The 22697-nt window shown below is 43.2% G+C and overlaps 1 protein-coding gene across 1 annotated transcript in view; it reads right to left on the bottom strand.

The window, feature by feature from the left end:
* Window positions 1–3650: 3650 nt before the first annotated feature.
* Window positions 3651–22697, bottom strand: part of slit2 (slit homolog 2 (Drosophila)) — a 95449-nt gene continuing 76402 nt past the window's right edge. The window contains 9 exon segments of the mRNA XM_077016237.1: window positions 3651–5325; window positions 9186–9394; window positions 9552–9846; window positions 9997–10151; window positions 10440–10570; window positions 11425–11665; window positions 11877–12014; window positions 14070–14163; window positions 14725–14864. Coding sequence (XP_076872352.1) covers window positions 5081–5325; window positions 9186–9394; window positions 9552–9846; window positions 9997–10151; window positions 10440–10570; window positions 11425–11665; window positions 11877–12014; window positions 14070–14163; window positions 14725–14864 — 1648 coding nt within the window. The 3' untranslated portion in view covers window positions 3651–5080.

Genomic DNA, 22697 nt, shown 5'->3' with positions numbered 1-22697 from the left:
TTGCAAAACTGTCTTTGACCACCAGGTGGCAGCATAAACATATGATTCAAAAATAAAAATAAAAACTCGTAAGGAAAATGGAGTAAACCAGTTTCTTTACATTGAATGAATGAATGTTTGTTCGTTGTCAACTACAACCGTTTGCCTGTCGTCATGAGTAAGGTAAGATTTTCCAATTAAATGATAAATCGGTTCCGACAACCAATTACTTTATTAAATCAAGCTTCCGAGTAGTATCATTTTCAAGCATCATGAACGTGTTCAATCACACTTCTAATAGTGAGCCAAATTGCTTTGCCGTGAGATGTGATGCTCTAGAAAACTACAACCAGTGGTGGACGAAGTACACCAATTATGTACTTGAGTAAAAGTACAGTTACCTTGCATTGAATATTACTCAAGTAAAAGTAAAAGTATTCACCTCACTTTTTTACTTGAGTAGAAGTACAAAAGTATCTGCCTTCAAAAATACTTAAGTATTAAAAGTAAAAGTAAAAACCTTTTTTTTCTTAGCATCACATCAAAACCACTAGGTGTAACGGTTATTTAAATAACTCAGTTATTCAGTTTTATAATACCTCAAGTCCACACTAGTTTAATTTATGCAGTTTTCTTTTTGATGGTTTACGGTACTTTTATTTTGTCATCGCTTAAAAGAATGTTTTGATTTGACTTAAAGGGAGCGCGTGAATCACTTTCAGTTAATCTGCGCTAATGCGAACACGACAAAATAACGGAAATCTGTGAGTGGTGAAATGGACGCATGGATTTAAAAATTTAGCCCCTAGCTGGAACGGGAACAAGGTATTTGATTGATTAAATTTATGTTTTGAAGTTCGTGTCTACCGTTATAAAGTATGTATTGTTTTATATGTATCCTTAAACTCATCTGTACAAGTTGTAATGTTCGCTAACTGCGATGCTAACGAGGCTACCGTATGTTGAAACTGGGTTTTCTGTCACGGCAGTAGTGTCAGTCAACCTAACATTTTCTTTTTCTGTGCCTTTAATTAATCAACAGAAACTGGTTTTTGTTTGTTTGTCTCACATGAATAATATTCATTTCGTTTTTATAGCTCTTACGGTGTGTTTGTGAAACCACACGGCATTAAAATCTTCATAAACCATCAGTTGGCTTTACCGTCTTTTCTGGCTGGGTGGCTACACTAGGCCTACTCGATCAACAGGTGAACAACGAAACAGTGCCTTACATTTGCCTAGTAAACACAAAATACTCAAAACTATATTATCTTTAATTATACCACAGTTAGTTCCGACCCTACAATGTGATTGGCTGAGAGGCGATCTAGGCGTGCCAATATTACACGTTATAGGTTATAGCACTGTAACCGAAGCTCACCATGTATTACTCCGCCACATACAGGTAACCTAGCAACGAAGCAGCGTTTACAAGCCAAACAGTGCAACTACAAACAAGCAGCAACATTATCAAAATGAATTACAGGGATTTGATTAAATCTATTGGCTTCGAAAGCATTTGTTTCGATCTGAAACTGGAGGATGAAGCTATAAATGACCAGCCTGATTCCTCCAATGAGCCAAGGTTTATAACGCTTATATATATTTATGGGTTTTTACTTTATTTTTAATAAATACAATTTTATCAACAGTTGTTTTTGTGTATATTTACCTCTATAATATTTATTGGGTAAGGCTGTTCCAGTGTTGTACACAAAAAAAATAATAATTGAGTGATTTTAATAATAATGATAATCACATTCTTCCTGCTAGTAAATCATTTTAAATACAGTGCAGTGGCATTGCTTGTTGCGATTGTGGTTTTTCTCACCAATCATAATATATTGTTTTATATTATAAGTTTAGCAGCGAGCCATTGAATGGAACTATTTTAACTGACGTAGTGTTTTAACCAAACAGGTCGTATTTTCTCGTCCTCTTTAACTCAAAATCTTTAAATAAACAGCGATAATTGAACTGTAGTATAATCGCAATAATACACTCGAGGTTCGTGCTATAACGTGTAATATTGGCACTGCTGTGCTGATCTACGGGACTCGGCCTGCGGCCTCATGCCTACGACCGCAGCACAGCAGTGCCAATATTACGTTATAGCACGAACCTCGAGTGTATTATTGCGTAAATAATTAATAATCATTTTAATAATAATAATTTTTAATTATTAAAATACATATAAAAAACAAATAATCATATTTGTTTGCCTTCGCCTCCCTCATAGGAATGAATTGCGAAGATCGCTTCACTTGGCCAAATTCGCGTGTATGTGTCCACGGCTTTAACGTTTGATGTGGGAGTTTCCTGTGTTAAACTGGCGCTAAGCATCTCCACAGATTGCAATTTGGGTACTAGCACACTGCTTTGGATAAAAGCACATGTTAAATGTAGTGTACTTCAATGTGATATAATTAACCAGGGTATATAAACCACCCTGCTGGTAGTACTCATCTAATGGCGAACTTACCTCGATGTGTTTTTTCAAGTTTGACGGCGAGTTCATAAATGATGACAGCGATGTGTTCTTCGGAATGCAGAGGAGACACTTGAAGGAATACGAATCATTTTTCTTTTCGAGGAATTCAAACAGTTGGGCTAAATAAGGCCAGGGGTGTTGGGGGAAGCCATCTGTTGCAGCCATGTCAGATCCTCAGCCATTTAGCGTACAAATCTTAATCTCTTACTGAGCGCTAATTGGTTATAGTCTGTGACACGGTAGACTTTGATCTTTCGGTATTTTATTAAGCGTTGATTTAAAAATAAAAAAGGAACGATATGTTTCTGTAAATGTAACGAAGTGAAAAGTAAAAAGTTTCGCTTTGAAATGTAGTAAAGTAAAAGTATAAAGTCTTACCAAATAAAAGTACTTGAGTAAAGTACAGATACATGGAAGTTACTTAAGTACAGTAACCAATTACATTTACTTCGTTACTGTCCACCACTGACTACAACCCCCCCACTCTGATTTTATTCTATAAAGTCAACTATGAAACTGACCCCATCTTTTAAGAGGGTTGAAGCCCTCACAGTTTCCTCTGCCAACCAACCCTGCTATCAGACCTCCAAGCGGCATATAGACAAGGCTGGATTTGAACCAGAAACCTCATGCGTATGAGGCAAGGTTTTTCCCACAAAGCCACATACTCATGCGCAAGCTCGCTCATGCCCCCTTTCAGGGTGAAAGGTGCACCCCTAAACTCAAGTATGCATTCATTCCTGCAGCACAGTAACTCTTGTAATGGAGACCAATTACTGAACCATATACAAGTAGCATATACACATCATTAGCAAACAACCAATGTGAAATAAAAATATTGATTTTGATCTATATTTCTATCTCGATTTAACTGCGATGCCAGGTGCACTGTAGATGAATGTCTACCTCTGGAAAATATTTGATTGTACATGTTTAATTACAGTTAATGGGCCTTTCATTCCACACGCTCTCACTTACGGCTAAGACAAATAGAGCGTCGTTGTCACCATCTAGAGGCCATTACATGTCATGACACTTTACTTGTATATGTGGTATTTCAAATATCTTATTGTGTATTCAATTTAACGTATACATTTACTTGTGGTTAAGTACATTTAAGGGTATTATTCAAGAAGATTTGTGTCATGGCGAAAACTCTATCTATAAAGAAATCACATGGTACAAGGAAGGAACATCTTTATTTAAAGACCAGTAAGATAATGTGCTCAACGCCTAACGAGCACCATCCCCTACAACATCATCATCATCATCACCATCATCACCACCCAGGTCTACAATACACATCATCATCATCATCATCATCATCATCACCCAGGTCTACAATAAAACGTCATCTTCATCGTCATCACCACCCAGGTCTACAATACACGTCATCATCATCAGGTCTACAATACCAATTTAGCAGCAACATGTTAACAGAAGGGGAGGAAGAGGGTGGTATTAAAGTAGTATCATTAAAAAATCACAGTTTTTCTTTCTATTTATATAGTTAAAAGTATCTGCAATGAGAAACATCTTCAAAAGAGGTTTATGGACGTCTATGGGAGCTACAGTTACTTCCCCGGCCAGCATACAGTGGGCTTCAGGTGGAAACACACAGGGGTGGGAGGAAGCTATGTGTTTCAACTCTAATGTCAATTACATCTCTGTCACCATACAAAGTTTAAGGATATTCGACAAAAAATATACAATGTTTTCACTTCACGTTTGAAGATTCAAAACACCACTACGGTCTTATGCTTGTTCATTCTCTCCTCTTTAAAAATCCGGTAAACACAACAGTGTCATTGGTCAAACCAACCTCTGAATGAAGAAAACACGACGTTAGTTATCCTACTCTGTAAGCTAATGTGTGACCTACATTGTTAAGAGGACAAATATAAATTAATATATATTAAGAGGCATCAGCCTTAACTGGGAGAAGTGGGGGATTTGAGTACGGATTAAGAACTGTGAACGTACTGCTGATACAATAAATACACATCGTTCGTGTGTGTGTGTATGTGTGTGTGTGTGTGTGTGTGTGTGTGTGTGTGTGTGTGTGTGTGAGGGCGCGTGTGCGGGCGCACATGTGAATAAACTGTCAGTCACGAGGTTGAAAGTGATGGTACTTGTGGGGTTCCAGACAGTCCTCTCTCAGTATCTGTCTCCATGGTGACACCTCACTTCAACCGGTCGGTCCTGATGAAATGTTGCCGTTAGCAATGCAACAAAACCCGTAAGAGAAGGGGAGGGGCGCGGAGGAGAGGGGGCATGAGTGTGCAGGTCTGCGTCTGCCCTCTGGTCTTCACTCACGTGTTGGGGGCAAAACCAGAAGGTCAACAAATAGTCACAGTTCTGTCATGACTGCAAAAAAAAAAAAAAGAACCCAAACTTTTTTGTGTTTTTTCTGCACTTCATAATAAAAAATAGGTTTGTTCTGTATCTTACAATAATTCTTCTCTTCTGAGGGAAGCAATCATTAGTCCAGCACTGACCAAAAAAAAATATATATCAACATTTATAAAAACAAAACAAGAAAAAAGGGGAGGAGACTCCAGGACAAGTGGGGAGGAGAGGATCATGGGAAGGCTAGGATTTCTCTCTGTTTTAGGATGGACAATTTGTACAACCACACTTCACGACCTTCTCCACCTCCTGGACAAACGAGGAGCCGTCTGTGCACTGAAAGGTGTATTTCCTGCGTTTGCTGCGGAGGGCGGAGCAACATGAGGCCCCACCCCCACAGCTCCCCTTGCATTCTAAGCGGGAGACCTTCTCCGTGGTCTGACACGCCGCATAGCCCTGCTGCCTCTGATAGTGATCTCGGATCCGTTCTCCCCGACATGCCACCTCTACACACACACACACACACACACACACACACAGACAGAGAGAGAATGCACTGTAGCTGTAAGCTGCATGCCGTGGGTCCTTCTCATAGGACTGGCGATTTATAGTCTTCCCATGACGTCACATAAAGAAATGTCCAATAAAGAAAATGCCACAGAGAACACAGAGGGTAGTAGAGTGAGGACAGAGAGAACACAGAGGGTAGTAGAGTGAGGACACAGAACACAGGGGGTAGTAGAGTGAGGACACAGAGAACACACAGGGTAGTAGAGTGAGGACAGAATACAGAGGGTAGTAGAGTGAGGACACAGAACACAGAGGGTAGTAGAGTGAGGACACAGAACACAGAGGGTAGTAGAGTGAGGACAGAGAACACAGAGGGTAGTAGAGTGAGGACACAGAACACAGAGGGTAGTAGATTGAGGACACAGAACACAAAGGGTAGTAGAGTGAGGACACAGAGAACACAGAGGGTAGTAGAGTGAGGACACAGAACACAGAGGGTAGTAGAGTGAGGACACAGAACACAGAGGGTAGTAGAGTGAGGACACAGAGAACACAGAGGGTAGTAGAGTGAGGACACAGAACACAGAGGGTAGTAGAGTGAGGACACAGAACACAGAGGGTAGTAGAGTGAGGACAGAACACAGAGGGTAGTAGAGTGAGGACACAGAACACAGAGGGTAGTAGAGTGAGGACACAGAACACAGAGGGTAGTAGAGTGAGGACACAGAACACAGAGGGTAGTAGAGTGAGGACACAGAGAACACAGAGGGTAGTAGAGTGAGGACAGAACACAGAGGGTAGTAGAGTGAGGACACAGAACACAGAGGGTAGTAGAGTGAGGACACAGAACACAGAGGGTAGTAGAGTGAGGACACAGAGAACACAGAGGGTAGTAGAGTGAGGACACAGAGAACACAGAGGGTAGTAGAGTGAGGACACAGAACACAGAGGGTAGTAGAGTGAGGACACAGAGAACACAGAGGGTAGTAGAATGATGACACAGAACACAGGGGGTAGTAGAGTGAGGATGCAGAACACAGAGGGTAGTGGAGTGAGGACAGAGAGAACACAGAGGGTAGTAGAGTGAGGACACAGAGAACACAGAGGGTAGTAGAGTGAGGACACAGAACACAGAGGGTAGTAGAGTGAGGACAGAACACAGAGGGTAGTAGAGTGAGGACACAGAACACAGAGGGTAGTAGAGTGAGGACACAGAGAACACAGAGGGTAGTAGAGTGAGGACACAGAGAACACAGAGGGTAGTAGAGTGAGGACACAGAACACAGAGGGTAGTAGAGTGAGGACACAGAGAACACAGAGGGTAGTAGAATGAGGACACAGAACACAGGGGGTAGTAGAGTGAGGACGCAGAACACAGAGGGTAGTGGAGTGAGGACAGAGAGAACACAGAGGGTAGTAGAGTGAGGACACAGAGAACACAGAGGGTAGTAGAGTGAGGACACAGAACACAGAGGGTAGTAGAGTGAGGACACAGAACACAGAGGGTAGTAGAGTGAGGACACAGAGAACACAGAGGGTAGTAGAGTGAGGACACAGAGAACACAGAGGGTAGTAGAATGAGGACACAGAACACAGGGGGTAGTAGAGTGAGGACGCAGAACACAGAGGGTAGTAGAGTGAGGACACAGAGAACACAGAGGGTAGTAGAATGAGGACACAGAACAGAGGGTAGTAGAGTGAGGACACAGAACACAGAGGGTAGTAGAATGAGGACATAGAACACAGAGGGTAGTAGAGTGAGGACACAGAACACAGAGGGTAGTAGAGTGAGGACACAGAGAACACAGAGGGTAGTAGAGTGAAGACACAGAACACAGAGGGTAGTAGAGTGAGGACACAGAGAACACAGAGGGTAGTAGAGTGAGGACAGAACACAGAGGGTAGTAGAGTGAGGACACAGAACACAGAGGGTAGTAGAGTGAGGACACAGAACACAGAGGGTAGTAGAGTGAGGACACAGAGAACACAGAGGGTAGTAGAGTGAGGACACAGAACACAGAGGGTAGTAGAGTGAGGACACAGAGAACACAGAGGGTAGTAGAATGAGGACACAGAACACAGGGGGTAGTAGAGTGAGGACGCAGAACACAGAGGGTAGTGGAGTGAGGACAGAGAGAACACAGAGGGTAGTAGAGTGAGGACACAGAGAACACAGAGGGTAGTAGAGTGAGGACACAGAACACAGAGGGTAGTAGAGTGAGGACAGAACACAGAGGGTAGTAGAGTGAGGACACAGAACACAGAGGGTAGTAGAGTGAGGACACAGAACACAGAGGGTAGTAGAGTGAGGACACAGAGAACACAGAGGGTAGTAGAGTGAGGACACAGAGAACACAGAGGGTAGTAGAGTGAGGACACAGAACACAGAGGGTAGTAGAGTGAGGACACAGAGGACACAGAACACAGGGGGTAGTAGAGTGAGGACGCAGAACACAGAGGGTAGTGGAGTGAGGACAGAGAGAACACAGAGGGTAGTAGAGTGAGGACACAGAGAACACAGAGGGTAGTAGAGTGAGGACACAGAACACAGAGGGTAGTAGAGTGAGGACACAGAACACAGAGGGTAGTAGAGTGAGGACACAGAGAACACAGAGGGTAGTAGAATGAGGACACAGAACACAGGGGGTAGTAGAGTGAGGACGCAGAACACAGAGGGTAGTAGAGTGAGGACACAGAGAACACAGAGGGTAGTAGAATGAGGACACAGAACACAGGGGGTAGTAGAGTGAGGACACAGAGAACACAGAGGGTAGTAGAATGAGGACATAGAACACAGAGGGTAGTAGAGTGAGGACACAGAACACAGAGGGTAGTAGAGTGAGGACACAGAGAACACAGAGGGTAGTAGAGTGAAGACACAGAACACAGAGGGTAGTAGAGTGAGGACACAGAGAACACAGAGGGTAGTAGAGTAAGGACAGAGAGAACACAGGGTAGTAGAGTGAGGACAGAGAGAATATGTGGATATTGGTTGAGTTGATCTGCAGTGATTGGTTACTGGGCACAAGACTAAAGACAAGCATGCACAGACCAGCCTCACCTGGTGAACCCCAGCTGGGTCCAGGGTGCGTTCAGGGGCAGCTTTAAACAAGCAGAGGTTACGGAGTTAATAAAGAAGGCCACGGCGTGAAGGGAAGAGAGGTGAAGGAGTAGTGTACAACAACAGTGTAAGTTAGGAGTAGTGTACAACAACAGTGTAAGTTAAGAGTAGTGTACAACAACAGCGTAAGTTAAGAGTAGTGTACAACAACAGCGTAAGTTAAGAGTAGTGTACAACAACAGCATATGTTAGGAGTAGTGTACAACAACAGCGTATGTTAGGAGTAGTGTACAACAACAGTGTAAGTTAGGAGTAGTGTACAACAACAGTGTATGTTAGGAGTAGTGTACAACAACAGCGTAAGTTAGGAGTAGTGTACAACAACAGCGTAAGTTAGGAGTAGTGTACAACAACAGTGTATGTTAGGAGTAGTGTACAACAACAGCGTAAGTTAGGAGTAGTGTACAACAGCAGCGTATGTTAGGAGTAGTGTACAACAACAGTGTATGTTAGGAGTAGTGTACAACAACAGCATAAGTTAGGAGTAGTGTACATCAACAGCGTATGTTAGGATTAATGTTCAATGCAGAAAACACCAACAAAATGAGACCATCAGATTTCAAATCAAGTAGTTAACAAATAATATTTGAGTGTGTGTTTGTGGTATGTGTGTGTGGTGTGTGTGTGAGTGTGTGTTTGTGGTATATGTGTGTGTGTGTGTGTTATGTGTGTGTGTGGTGTGTGTGTGTGGTATGTGTGTGTGTGTGTGTGTGTGTGTGTGTGTGTGTCCTGTACCTTTATCACAGTGTGCTCCAGTGTATCCACTGCTACACTGGCAGTAGGCGGTGCCCAGGCCAGAGATGCGGCAGTGCCCGTGTTTGCAGGCCAGCGTGTGACACACACTCACACTCTCCTCCTCCTCACACAGCACGCCCGCGTAACCCGGCTCACAGCGGCAGCTGTACGAGTACGAGTTGATGGGCACACAGGTGCCATGAACACACCTGGGGGGGAGAGCAGTCAGACTGTAGGGCAATGAAGTGAGCTGTAACACACACACACACACACACACACACACACACACACACGGACGGACATATCTGTGTTCACACGCAGTTATGCACACTTGTGTTTACAGGTGTGTTTGTGTGAAGCACTCACTTGTTGCCCTGACAGGGGTCGTTGACCTGTAGGTCACAGAGCTGACCTGTCCAGCCGGGTTCACACTCGCAGCTGAAGGAGGCGTGTCCGGTGGCGTGGCACACACCGTGCGCACACACACTCCGCTGGCACGGCTGGCATCCGGGCACCACGCCGTCCTGCAGCAGGAACACGGACAGGTCCTGAAGACGCTCGTTGATGAAGAGGTTCCGAATGCAGCCGTGGAAACTGGAGCCGTTGCGTGCGGAGGCGGGGCCTTGGTGGAGAGAAGCCACGCCCGCCTGCATAGGCAGACCTGGGGAAGAGGTGGAGTCTGCATGGGTGGGGGTTTAACATGCTCCCGAGGTCATGGTAGTGACTGAGTGTGTGTGTGTGTGTGTGTGTGTGTGTGTGTGTGTGTGTGTGTGTGTGTGTGTGTGTGTGTGTGCGTGTGTGTGTGTCATACCCCCGAGGTAGAGGGGTGCAGAACTTGGATCTGGGGTGAGCTTGTTCATGGTGGGGATAGATTTGGCGATTCCACCGTCGATGGAGAGAGAAAGAGACTGATCCTTCACTACTAGTTCCACCGCATGGAAACTACCATCGTTTATCGTCTCTGCACTGAACACACACACACACACACACACACACACACACACACACACACACACACACACACACACACACACACACACACACACAGAAAGGTCATTCTTAAAGGTTGTACACACATACATCAAGTGAGCCCATTAGCAGCTGTCCAGACTGTAAGATGTGTGTATGTACAGTGTACATGTGTGTTAGTGGGTGTGTGTTAGCATGTGTTAGGGTGTTGGTGTGTGTGTGTGTGTGTGTGTGTGTGTGTGTGTGTGTGTGTGTGTGAGTGTGAGTGTGTGTGTGTGTGTGTACCTGTAGATGGCTGAGGGGGGGAGGGAGCCTGTGTTGTAGCTCACCCTCAGTCTCCCTCTGTACAGCTCTACAGCTATCTGCTCACTGTCTGCTTTATACAACAGCATTCCACTGTCCTCGTCAGTAGCAATCTATACACACACACACACACACACACACACACACACACACACACACACACACACACACACACACACACACACACACACACACACACACACGTCAGACTTACATATCACTGGTTTGTGTGTGTACCTTCAGAGATATATTACTGTGCTGCTTGTGTGTGTGTGTGTGTGTGTGTGTGTACAATCAGATATATATTAATGTCCTCTTGTGTGTGTGTACCTGCAGAGATATATTAATGAGCTGCTTGTGTGTGTGTGTGTGTGTGTGTGTGTGTGTGTGTGTGTGTGTGTGTGTGAGTACCATCAGAGATATATTAATGTGCTGCTTGTGTGTGTGTGTGTGTGTGTGTGTGTGTGTGTATGTGTACCATCAGATATATTAATGTGCTGCTTGTATGTGTGTGTGTGTGTATACCATCAGAGATATATTAATGAGCTGCTTTTGTGTGTGTGTGTCTGTACCATCAGAGATATATTAATGAGCTGCTTTTGTGTGTGTGTGTGTGTGTGTGTGTATGTGTACCATCAGATATATGAATGTGCTGCTTGTATGTGTGTGTGTGTGTGTGTACCATCAGAGATATATTAATGAGCTGCTTTTGTGTGTGTGTGTGTCTGTACCATCAGAAATATATTAATGAGCTGCTTTTGTGTGTGTGTGTGTGTGTGTATGTGTACCATCAGATATATTAATGTGTTGCTTGTATGTGTGTGTGTGTGTACCATCAGAGATATATTAATGAGCTGCTTGTGTGTGTGTGTGTGTGTGTGAGTACCATCAGAGATATATTAATGTGCTGCTTGTGTGTGTGTGTGTGTGTGTGTGTGTGTGTGTGTGTGTGTGTGTATGTGTGTACCATCAGAGATATATTAATGTGCTCTGTCCAGAGTCCAGAGGGAATCTGCAGGAAAGAGTCTCTGCTGATGAAGTTGACGCTGACCAGATGCTCACACCTCAAACCCTCATAACCATGGACACAGTGACACACAGGGTCCGTATCCTTGACAACACACTGAGCTCCATTGGCACATTCATAGTTGTCACATGGGCTCGTCCTAGGTAACACCATGGGAGGAGAGAACTCACAGAACAACCCACTACACACAGACACACACACACACACACACACACACACACACACACACACACACATATACATGCCTCTTCAATATATGTATCTGCTTTTGCATACTGCATACTTTGCATTTGAGTGTTCACAAATGTGTGTGTGTGTGTGTGTGTGTGTGTGTGTGTGTGTGTGTGTGTGTGTGTGTGCGTGTGTGTGTGTGTGTGTGTGTGTATGCTCACCTGTACCCTTGTGGACACACACACGTGTAGCCACTGATCGCGTCGGTACACTGAGCACCATTTCTGCATTTATTGTCCACACAGTCATCAATGTCCAGCTCACAATGCTCTCCTGTGTAGCCTGGAGTACATTCACATCTACACACACACACACACACACACACACACACACACACACACACACACACACACATTTTATATATATATATATACTAAAGCACTGAGTCTTGTTTATCAAACTTTTTTTTTTCATAAATCATTTGCAAAACTTATGGGAGGTTTTTATCAGATATGAGTGTAGTAGAATATTTAATAAACCAGCACCCACCCATCAGCCTGAAGTCACTACACAGACCTGACTGTAATTAAAATGATTCTGTATAAAGGGGGAAAGGGTCAGTCTGTGATTCTCCAAGGTTCAGTGTGTGGTTCTCCTAGACCACACACAGCAGAACCTGAACTGGCATTTCTAGAACACCTAAAGCATGTGCCCTCAGAAGGGAGCATATATTTAGGGATTGACAGGATTCATTTAGGGATTGACAGTTGGAGGTTGTCAGCTGGCTCGTGATCCCTCTCAGGAACGCCTGGGTGTCTCCTGCTTCTCCTGTGCACCATACCGCAGCTAGCACTGACCTGCGACAAGCTACATTCGCTATTAGCGGGTTGTGTGCCGTGTCAATCCAGAAAAAAAGTCGGCAATTTTTGTTAATCTCATTTTGATTCCCCACATTTAGTGATGGCTGTGATATGTGCTGTAGACTCCATGGTGGAGCGTATAGATGGTTATATGTGCTGTAGACTCCATGGTGGAGCGTGTAGATGGTTATATGTGGTGTAGACTCCATGGTGGAGCGTATAGATGGTTATATGTGCTGTAGACTCCATGGTGGAGCGTGTAGATGGTTATATGTGGTGTAGACTCCATGGTGGAGTGTGTAGATGGTTATATGTGGTGTAGACTCCATGGTGGAGTGTGTAGATGGTTATATGTGCTGTAGACTCCATGGTGGAGCGTGTAGATGGTTATATGTGCTGTAGACTCCATGGTGGACCGTGTAGATGGTTATATGTGCTGTAGACTCCATGGTGGAGCGTGTAGATGGTTATATGTGCTGTAGACTCCAAGGTGGAGCGTGTAGATGGTTATATGTGCTGTAGACTCCAAGGTGGAGCGTGTAGATGGTTATATGTGGTGTAGACTCCATGGTGGAGTGTGTAGATGGTTATATGTGCTGTAGACTCCATGGTGGAGCGTGTAGATGGTTATATGTGCTGTAGACTCCATGGTGGAGCGTGTAGATGGTTATATGTGCTGTAGTCTCCATGGTGGAGCGTATAGATGGTTATATGTGCTGTAGACTCCAAGGTGGAGCGTGTAGATGGTTATATGTGCTGTAGACTCCATGGTGGAGCGTGTAGATGGTTATATGTGCTGTAGACTCCATGGTGGAGCGTGTAGATGGTTATATGTGGTGTAGACTCCATGGTGGAGTGTGTAGATGGTTATATGTGCTGTAGACTCCATGGTGGAGCGTGTAGATGGTTATATGTGCTGTAGACTCCATAGTGGAGCGTGTAGACGGTTATATGTGCTGTAGACTCCATGGTGGAGCGTGTAGATGGTTATATGTGGTGTAGACTCCATGGTGGAGCGTGTAGATGGTGGAGTGTGTTGTAGACTCCATAGTGGAGCGTGTAGATGGTGATATGTACTGTAGACTCCATGGTGGAGCGTGTAGATGGTGATATGTGCTGTAGACTCCATGGTGGAGCGTGTAGATCAGGGATGGGCAACTGGCGGCCCATCTGGGCCCATCTGGCCCATCCAGAAATGCCAGTTCAGGTTCTGCTGTGTGCGGTCTAGGAGAACCACACACTGAACCTTTGTGGTCTAGTAGAACCACAGACTGACCCTTCCCCCTTTATACAGAATCATTTTAATTACAGTCAGGTCTGTGTAGTGACTGCAGGCTGATGGGTGACTGACGTGGCAGTGGGACGATGATCAGGATTAAGAAGACCTGAACAGCTCCCTTTGTCTTTGGTTTCATCCCCTCATCCAACCCTCACACCCAAGGTATCCCAGACTTCAGAAAAACCTGGAGTGTGGACAGTAATAACACACACACACACACACACACACACACACACACAGTCCTGAAAGGGATGATGAATGACCGTTAGACTCACTTGAAGCCATGAGCAGTGAGGATACACTTGGAGTCGTGTTGGCACTTATTCAGTTCGACAGCACAGAAATCCCGCTTATCTTCACATAGCTCTCCTACACACGCACGCACACACGCATACACACACACACACACACACCATGGTCATAGATGTTCATTATTAAATAAAGCCTTTATTTATAAAATGTTGCACTTGATCCTATGTGTGTGTGCACGCAAGAGTGTGTTTGTGATCACATCTTACATATGTTTACTGTACAGCATAATGAACAGTAACATAAACCAGCAAGCAGTGTTAGAAATGACCTTCTAATAGAAAGAGCAGAGATGACACACACAGACACACACGCAAACACACACAGGAAGGAGGAATGAAGAAAGACAGAGAAACAGCAACTAACCTTTCTCCACTTCATTGTTATTAGCAGCTAGCAAAGGAGACAGAAATGGAAAAACCAACAGGACAGAAAGAGATAGAGATAGAGAGAGAGAGAAGGTGAGAGAAGAGAGAGAGAGAAAGAGAGAGAGATGTATGTTTGACCAGTTAGTGAAAGCAAAGCAAGTTAGCATCAGCAACAGCAGTAGGCAGTTAAACACAGGAAGCACACGCAGCACGACTGATAGGATGGCTCACTAGTGCCCCCTGGTGTAATTACCTGTATACTCAGGTGAGCAGAGACAGGTGTAGTTGTTAATGCCGTCCACACAGGTGGAGTTGTTCTCACAGTCATTGTCTTCACAGTCATCAATATTTATCTCACACTGCTCACCTTCAAACCCCTCTGGACACACACACCTGAGAATGCATGCACACACACAATATATAGGTAATATATCAATTATATTTATGTATTACATAAATTATATACTCATGAATGACTAGTTAATTAAAAAGGGGTTGGGGGAGGAGCTGAGCAAATTGGGGAGGAGCTGAGTGATTGGGGGAGGGGCTAAGCAGTTTGGGGAGGAGCTGAGTGATTGTGGGAGAGGCTGAACAGAGAGACGCCTGGCCAGTTTTTTTCTGCCACACCCCATACGTGCTGGCAGCTATTATGGCATTTAAACAAATATAAAACATTTGTAAGCAAACATTTGGGGGTCTGTGCTTGTGTCAGTCTGTGCCTCTTCACTGTAAGAGTTGTTATAAAGTGTATTAGTGTGAGAGTGTATCGTTGTGAGGGTATCAGTGTGTATTAGTGTGAGAGTGTATCGTTGTGAGGGTATCAGTGTGTATTAGTGTGAGAGTATCAGTGTGTATTAGTGTGAGAGTGTATTGCTGTGAGAGTATCAGTGTGTATTAGTGTGAGAGTATCAGCGTGTATTAGTGTGAGAGTATCAGTGTGTATTAGTGTGAGAATGTATCGTTGTGAGGGTATCAGTGTGTATTAGTGTGAGAGTATCAGTGTGTATTAGTGTGAGAGTGTATTGCTGTGAGGGTATCAGTGTGTATTAGTGTGAGAGTATCAGCGTGTATTAGTGTGAGAGTATCAGTGTGTATTAGTGTGAGAATGTATCGTTGTGAGGGTATCAGTGTGTATTAGTGTGAGAGTGTATCGTTGTGAGGGTATCAGTGTGTATTAGTGTGAGAGTGTATCGTTGTTAGGGTATCAGTGTGTATTAGTGTGAGAATGTATTGTTGTGAGGGTATCAGTGTGTATTAGTGTGCGAATGTATCGTTGAGAGGGTATCAGTGTGTATTAGTGTGAGAGTGTATCGTGAGAGTATCAGTGTGTATTAGTGTGAGAGTGTATTACTGTGAGGGTATCAGTGTGTATTAGTGTGAGAGTATCAGTGTGTATTAGTGTGAGAGTGTATCAGTGTGAGGGTATCAGTGTGTATTAGTGTGAGAGTGTATCGTTGTGAGGGTACCAGTGTGTATTAGTGTGATAGTATCAGTGTGTATTAGTGTGAGTGTATCGTTGTGAGGGTATCAGTGTGTATTAGTGTGAGAGTGTATCTTTGTGAGGGTATCAGTGTGTATTAGTGTGATAGTATCAGTGTGTATTAGTGTGAGTGTATCATTGTAAGGGTATCAGTGTGTATTAGTGAGAGAGTGTATCGTTGTGAGGGTATCAGTGTGTATTAGTGTGAGAGTATCAGTGTGTATTAGTGTGAGAGTGTATCGTTGTGAGGGTATCAGTGTGTATTAGTGTGAGAGTGTATCAGTGTGAGGGTATCAGTGTGTATTAGTGTGAGAGTGTATCATTGTGAGGGTATCAGTGTGTATTAGTGTGATAGTATCAGTGTGTATTCGTGTGAGAGTGTATCATTGTCAGGGTATCAGTGTGTATTAGTGTGAGAGTGTATCGTTGTGAGGGTATCAGTGTGTATTCGTGTGAGAGTATCAGTGTGTATTAGTGTGAGTGTATCGTTGTGAGGGTATCAGTGTGTATTAGTGTGTGAGTATCAGTGTGTATTCGTGTGAGAGTGTACCGTTGTGAGGGTATCAGTGTGTATTCGTGTGAGCGTGTATCGTTGTGAGGGTATCAGTGTGTATTAGTGTGAGAGTATCAGTGTGTATTAGTGTGAGAGTGTGGTTGTTGTGAGGGTATCAGTGTGTATTAGTGTGAGGGTATCAGTGTGTATTAGTGTGAGAGTGTATCGTTGTGAGGGTATCAGTGTGTATTAGTGTGAGAGTGTATCGTTGTGAGGGTATCAGTGTGTATTAGTGTGAGAGTATCGTTGTGAGGGTATCAGTGTGTATTTGTGTGAGAGTGTATCTTTGTGAGGGTATCAGTGTGTATTAGTGTGTGAGTATCAGTGTGTATTCGTGTGAGAGTGTATCGTTGTGAGGGTATCAGTGTGTATTCGTGTGAGCGTGTATCGTTGTGAGGGTATCAGTGTGTATTAGTGTGAGAGTATCAGTGTGTATTAGTGTGAGAGTGTGATTGTTGTGAGGGTATCAGTGTGTATTAGTGTGAGGGTATCAGTGCGTTTTAGTGTGAGAGTGTATCGTTGTGAGGGTATCAGTGTGTATTAGTGTGAGAGTGTATCGTTGTGAGAGTATCAGTGTGTATTAGTGTGAGAGTGTATCAGTGTGAGGGTATCAGTGTGTATTAGTGTGAGAGTGTATCATTGTGAGGGTATCAGTGTGTATTAGTGTAATAGTATCAGTGTGTATTCGTGTGAGAGTGTATCATTGTCAGGGTATCAGTGTGTATTAGTGTGAGAGTGTATCGTTGTGAGGGTATCAGTGTGTATTCGTGTGAGAGTATCAGTGTGTATTAGTGAGAGTGTATCGTTGTTAGGGTATCAGTGTGTATTAGTGTGAGAATGTATTGTTGTGAGGGTATCAGTGTGTATTAGTGTGCGAATGTATCGTTGAGAGGGTATCAGTGTGTATTAGTGTGAGAGTGTATCGTGAGAGTATCAGTGTGTATTAGTGTGAGAGTGTATTACTGTGAGGGTATCAGTGTGTATTAGTGTGAGAGTATCAGTGTGTATTAGTGTGAGAGTGTATCAGTGTGAGGGTATCAGTGTGTATTAGTGTGAGAGTGTATCGTTGTGAGGGTACCAGTGTGTATTAGTGTGATAGTATCAGTGTGTATTAGTGTGAGTGTATCGTTGTGAGGGTATCAGTGTGTATTAGTGTGAGAGTGTATCTTTGTGAGGGTATCAGTGTGTATTAGTGTGATAGTATCAGTGTGTATTAGTGTGAGTGTATCATTGTAAGGGTATCAGTGTGTATTAGTGAGAGAGTGTATCGTTGTGAGGGTATCAGTGTGTATTAGTGTGAGAGTATCAGTGTGTATTAGTGTGAGAGTGTATCGTTGTGAGGGTATCAGTGTGTATTAGTGTGAGAGTGTATCAGTGTGAGGGTATCAGTGTGTATTAGTGTGAGAGTGTATCATTGTGAGGGTATCAGTGTGTATTAGTGTGATAGTATCAGTGTGTATTCGTGTGAGAGTGTATCATTGTCAGGGTATCAGTGTGTATTAGTGTGAGAGTGTATCGTTGTGAGGGTATCAGTGTGTATTCGTGTGAGAGTATCAGTGTGTATTAGTGTGAGTGTATCGTTGTGAGGGTATCAGTGTGTATTAGTGTGTGAGTATCAGTGTGTATTCGTGTGAGAGTGTACCGTTGTGAGGGTATCAGTGTGTATTCGTGTGAGCGTGTATCGTTGTGAGGGTATCAGTGTGTATTAGTGTGAGAGTATCAGTGTGTATTAGTGTGAGAGTGTGGTTGTTGTGAGGGTATCAGTGTGTATTAGTGTGAGGGTATCAGTGTGTATTAGTGTGAGAGTGTATCGTTGTGAGGGTATCAGTGTGTATTAGTGTGAGAGTGTATCGTTGTGAGGGTATCAGTGTGTATTAGTGTGAGAGTATCGTTGTGAGGGTATCAGTGTGTATTTGTGTGAGAGTGTATCTTTGTGAGGGTATCAGTGTGTATTAGTGTGTGAGTATCAGTGTGTATTCGTGTGAGAGTGTATCGTTGTGAGGGTATCAGTGTGTATTCGTGTGAGCGTGTATCGTTGTGAGGGTATCAGTGTGTATTAGTGTGAGAGTATCAGTGTGTATTAGTGTGAGAGTGTGATTGTTGTGAGGGTATCAGTGTGTATTAGTGTGAGGGTATCAGTGCGTTTTAGTGTGAGAGTGTATCGTTGTGAGGGTATCAGTGTGTATTAGTGTGAGAGTGTATCGTTGTGAGAGTATCAGTGTGTATTAGTGTGAGAGTGTATCAGTGTGAGGGTATCAGTGTGTATTAGTGTGAGAGTGTATCATTGTGAGGGTATCAGTGTGTATTAGTGTAATAGTATCAGTGTGTATTCGTGTGAGAGTGTATCATTGTCAGGGTATCAGTGTGTATTAGTGTGAGAGTGTATCGTTGTGAGGGTATCAGTGTGTATTCGTGTGAGAGTATCAGTGTGTATTAGTGAGAGTGTATCGTTGTTAGGGTATCAGTGTGTATTAGTGTGAGAATGTATTGTTGTGAGGGTATCAGTGTGTATTAGTGTGCGAATGTATCGTTGAGAGGGTATCAGTGTGTATTAGTGTGAGAGTGTATCGTGAGAGTATCAGTGTGTATTAGTGTGAGAGTGTATTACTGTGAGGGTATCAGTGTGTATTAGTGTGAGAGTATCAGTGTGTATTAGTGTGAGAGTGTATCAGTGTGAGGGTATCAGTGTGTATTAGTGTGAGAGTGTATCGTTGTGAGGGTACCAGTGTGTATTAGTGTGATAGTATCAGTGTGTATTAGTGTGAGTGTATCGTTGTGAGGGTATCAGTGTGTATTAGTGTGAGAGTGTATTACTGTGAGGGTATCAGTGTGTATTAGTGTGAGAGTGTATCGTTGTGAGGGTATCAGTGTGTATTAGTGTGAGAGTATCAGTGTGTATTAGTGTGAGAGTGTATTGCTGTGAGGGTATCAGTGTGTATTAGTGTGAGAGTATCAGCGTGTATTAGTGTGAGAGTATCAGTGTGTATTAGTGTGAGAATGTATCGTTGTGAGGGTATCAGTGTGTATTAGTGTGAGAGTATCAGTGTGTATTAGTGTGAGAGTGTATTGCTGTGAGGGTATCAGTGTGTATTAGTGTGAGAGTATCAGCGTGTATTAGTGTGAGAGTATCAGTGTGTATTAGTGTGAGAATGTATCGTTGTGAGGGTATCAGTGTGTATTAGTGTGAGAGTGTATCGTTGTGAGGGTATCAGTGTGTATTAGTGTGAGAGTGTATCGTTGTTAGGGTATCAGTGTGTATTAGTGTGAGAATGTATTGTTGTGAGGGTATCAGTGTGTATTAGTGTGCGAATGTATCGTTGAGAGGGTATCAGTGTGTATTAGTGTGAGAGTGTATCGTGAGAGTATCAGTGTGTATTAGTGTGAGAGTGTATTACTGTGAGGGTATCAGTGTGTATTAGTGTGAGAGTATCAGTGTGTATTAGTGTGAGAGTGTATCAGTGTGAGGGTATCAGTGTGTATTAGTGTGAGAGTGTATCGTTGTGAGGGTACCAGTGTGTATTAGTGTGATAGTATCAGTGTGTATTAGTGTGAGTGTATCGTTGTGAGGGTATCAGTGTGTATTAGTGTGAGAGTGTATCTTTGTGAGGGTATCAGTGTGTATTAGTGTGATAGTATCAGTGTGTATTAGTGTGAGTGTATCATTGTAAGGGTATCAGTGTGTATTAGTGAGAGAGTGTATCGTTGTGAGGGTATCAGTGTGTATTAGTGTGAGAGTATCAGTGTGTATTAGTGTGAGAGTGTATCGTTGTGAGGGTATCAGTGTGTATTAGTGTGAGAGTGTATCAGTGTGAGGGTATCAGTGTGTATTAGTGTGAGAGTGTATCATTGTGAGGGTATCAGTGTGTATTAGTGTGATAGTATCAGTGTGTATTCGTGTGAGAGTGTATCATTGTCAGGGTATCAGTGTGTATTAGTGTGAGAGTGTATCGTTGTGAGGGTATCAGTGTGTATTCGTGTGAGAGTATCAGTGTGTATTAGTGTGAGTGTATCGTTGTGAGGGTATCAGTGTGTATTAGTGTGTGAGTATCAGTGTGTATTCGTGTGAGAGTGTACCGTTGTGAGGGTATCAGTGTGTATTCGTGTGAGCGTGTATCGTTGTGAGGGTATCAGTGTGTATTAGTGTGAGAGTATCAGTGTGTATTAGTGTGAGAGTGTGGTTGTTGTGAGGGTATCAGTGTGTATTAGTGTGAGGGTATCAGTGTGTATTAGTGTGAGAGTGTATCGTTGTGAGGGTATCAGTGTGTATTAGTGTGAGAGTGTATCGTTGTGAGGGTATCAGTGTGTATTAGTGTGAGAGTATCGTTGTGAGGGTATCAGTGTGTATTTGTGTGAGAGTGTATCTTTGTGAGGGTATCAGTGTGTATTAGTGTGTGAGTATCAGTGTGTATTCGTGTGAGAGTGTATCGTTGTGAGGGTATCAGTGTGTATTCGTGTGAGCGTGTATCGTTGTGAGGGTATCAGTGTGTATTAGTGTGAGAGTATCAGTGTGTATTAGTGTGAGAGTGTGATTGTTGTGAGGGTATCAGTGTGTATTAGTGTGAGGGTATCAGTGCGTTTTAGTGTGAGAGTGTATCGTTGTGAGGGTATCAGTGTGTATTAGTGTGAGAGTGTATCGTTGTGAGAGTATCAGTGTGTATTAGTGTGAGAGTGTATCAGTGTGAGGGTATCAGTGTGTATTAGTGTGAGAGTGTATCATTGTGAGGGTATCAGTGTGTATTAGTGTAATAGTATCAGTGTGTATTCGTGTGAGAGTGTATCATTGTCAGGGTATCAGTGTGTATTAGTGTGAGAGTGTATCGTTGTGAGGGTATCAGTGTGTATTCGTGTGAGAGTATCAGTGTGTATTAGTGAGAGTGTATCGTTGTTAGGGTATCAGTGTGTATTAGTGTGAGAATGTATTGTTGTGAGGGTATCAGTGTGTATTAGTGTGCGAATGTATCGTTGAGAGGGTATCAGTGTGTATTAGTGTGAGAGTGTATCGTGAGAGTATCAGTGTGTATTAGTGTGAGAGTGTATTACTGTGAGGGTATCAGTGTGTATTAGTGTGAGAGTATCAGTGTGTATTAGTGTGAGAGTGTATCAGTGTGAGGGTATCAGTGTGTATTAGTGTGAGAGTGTATTGTTGTGAGGGTACCAGTGTGTATTAGTGTGATAGTATCAGTGTGTATTAGTGTGAGTGTATCGTTGTGAGGGTATCAGTGTGTATTAGTGTGAGAGTGTATTACTGTGAGGGTATCAGTGTGTATTAGTGTGAGAGTGTATCGTTGTGAGGGTATCAGTGTGTATTAGTGTGAGAGTATCAGTGTGTATTAGTGTGAGAGTGTATTGCTGTGAGGGTATCAGTGTGTATTAGTGTGAGAGTATCAGCGTGTATTAGTGTGAGAGTATCAGTGTGTATTAGTGTGAGAATGTATCGTTGTGAGGGTATCAGTGTGTATTAGTGTGAGAGTATCAGTGTGTATTAGTGTGAGAGTGTATTGCTGTGAGGGTATCAGTGTGTATTAGTGTGAGAGTATCAGCGTGTATTAGTGTGAGAGTATCAGTGTGTATTAGTGTGAGAATGTATCGTTGTGAGGGTATCAGTGTGTATTAGTGTGAGAGTGTATCGTTGTGAGGGTATCAGTGTGTATTAGTGTGAGAGTGTATCGTTGTTAGGGTATCAGTGTGTATTAGTGTGAGAATGTATTGTTGTGAGGGTATCAGTGTGTATTAGTGTGCGAATGTATCGTTGAGAGGGTATCAGTGTGTATTAGTGTGAGAGTGTATCGTGAGAGTATCAGTGTGTATTAGTGTGAGAGTGTATTACTGTGAGGGTATCAGTGTGTATTAGTGTGAGAGTATCAGTGTGTATTAGTGTGAGAGTGTATCAGTGTGAGGGTATCAGTGTGTATTAGTGTGAGAGTGTATCGTTGTGAGGGTACCAGTGTGTATTAGTGTGATAGTATCAGTGTGTATTAGTGTGAGTGTATCGTTGTGAGGGTATCAGTGTGTATTAGTGTGAGAGTGTATCTTTGTGAGGGTATCAGTGTGTATTAGTGTGATAGTATCAGTGTGTATTAGTGTGAGTGTATCATTGTAAGGGTATCAGTGTGTATTAGTGAGAGAGTGTATCGTTGTGAGGGTATCAGTGTGTATTAGTGTGAGAGTATCAGTGTGTATTAGTGTGAGAGTG

The sequence above is a fragment of the Brachyhypopomus gauderio genome, chromosome 1 (assembly GCF_052324685.1).
Source record: "Brachyhypopomus gauderio isolate BG-103 chromosome 1, BGAUD_0.2, whole genome shotgun sequence".
Lineage (NCBI taxonomy): Eukaryota > Metazoa > Chordata > Actinopteri > Gymnotiformes > Hypopomidae > Brachyhypopomus > Brachyhypopomus gauderio.
The sequence above is the reverse complement of the archived record's forward strand: the minus strand, read 5'-3'. Positions and strand labels throughout refer to the sequence as shown.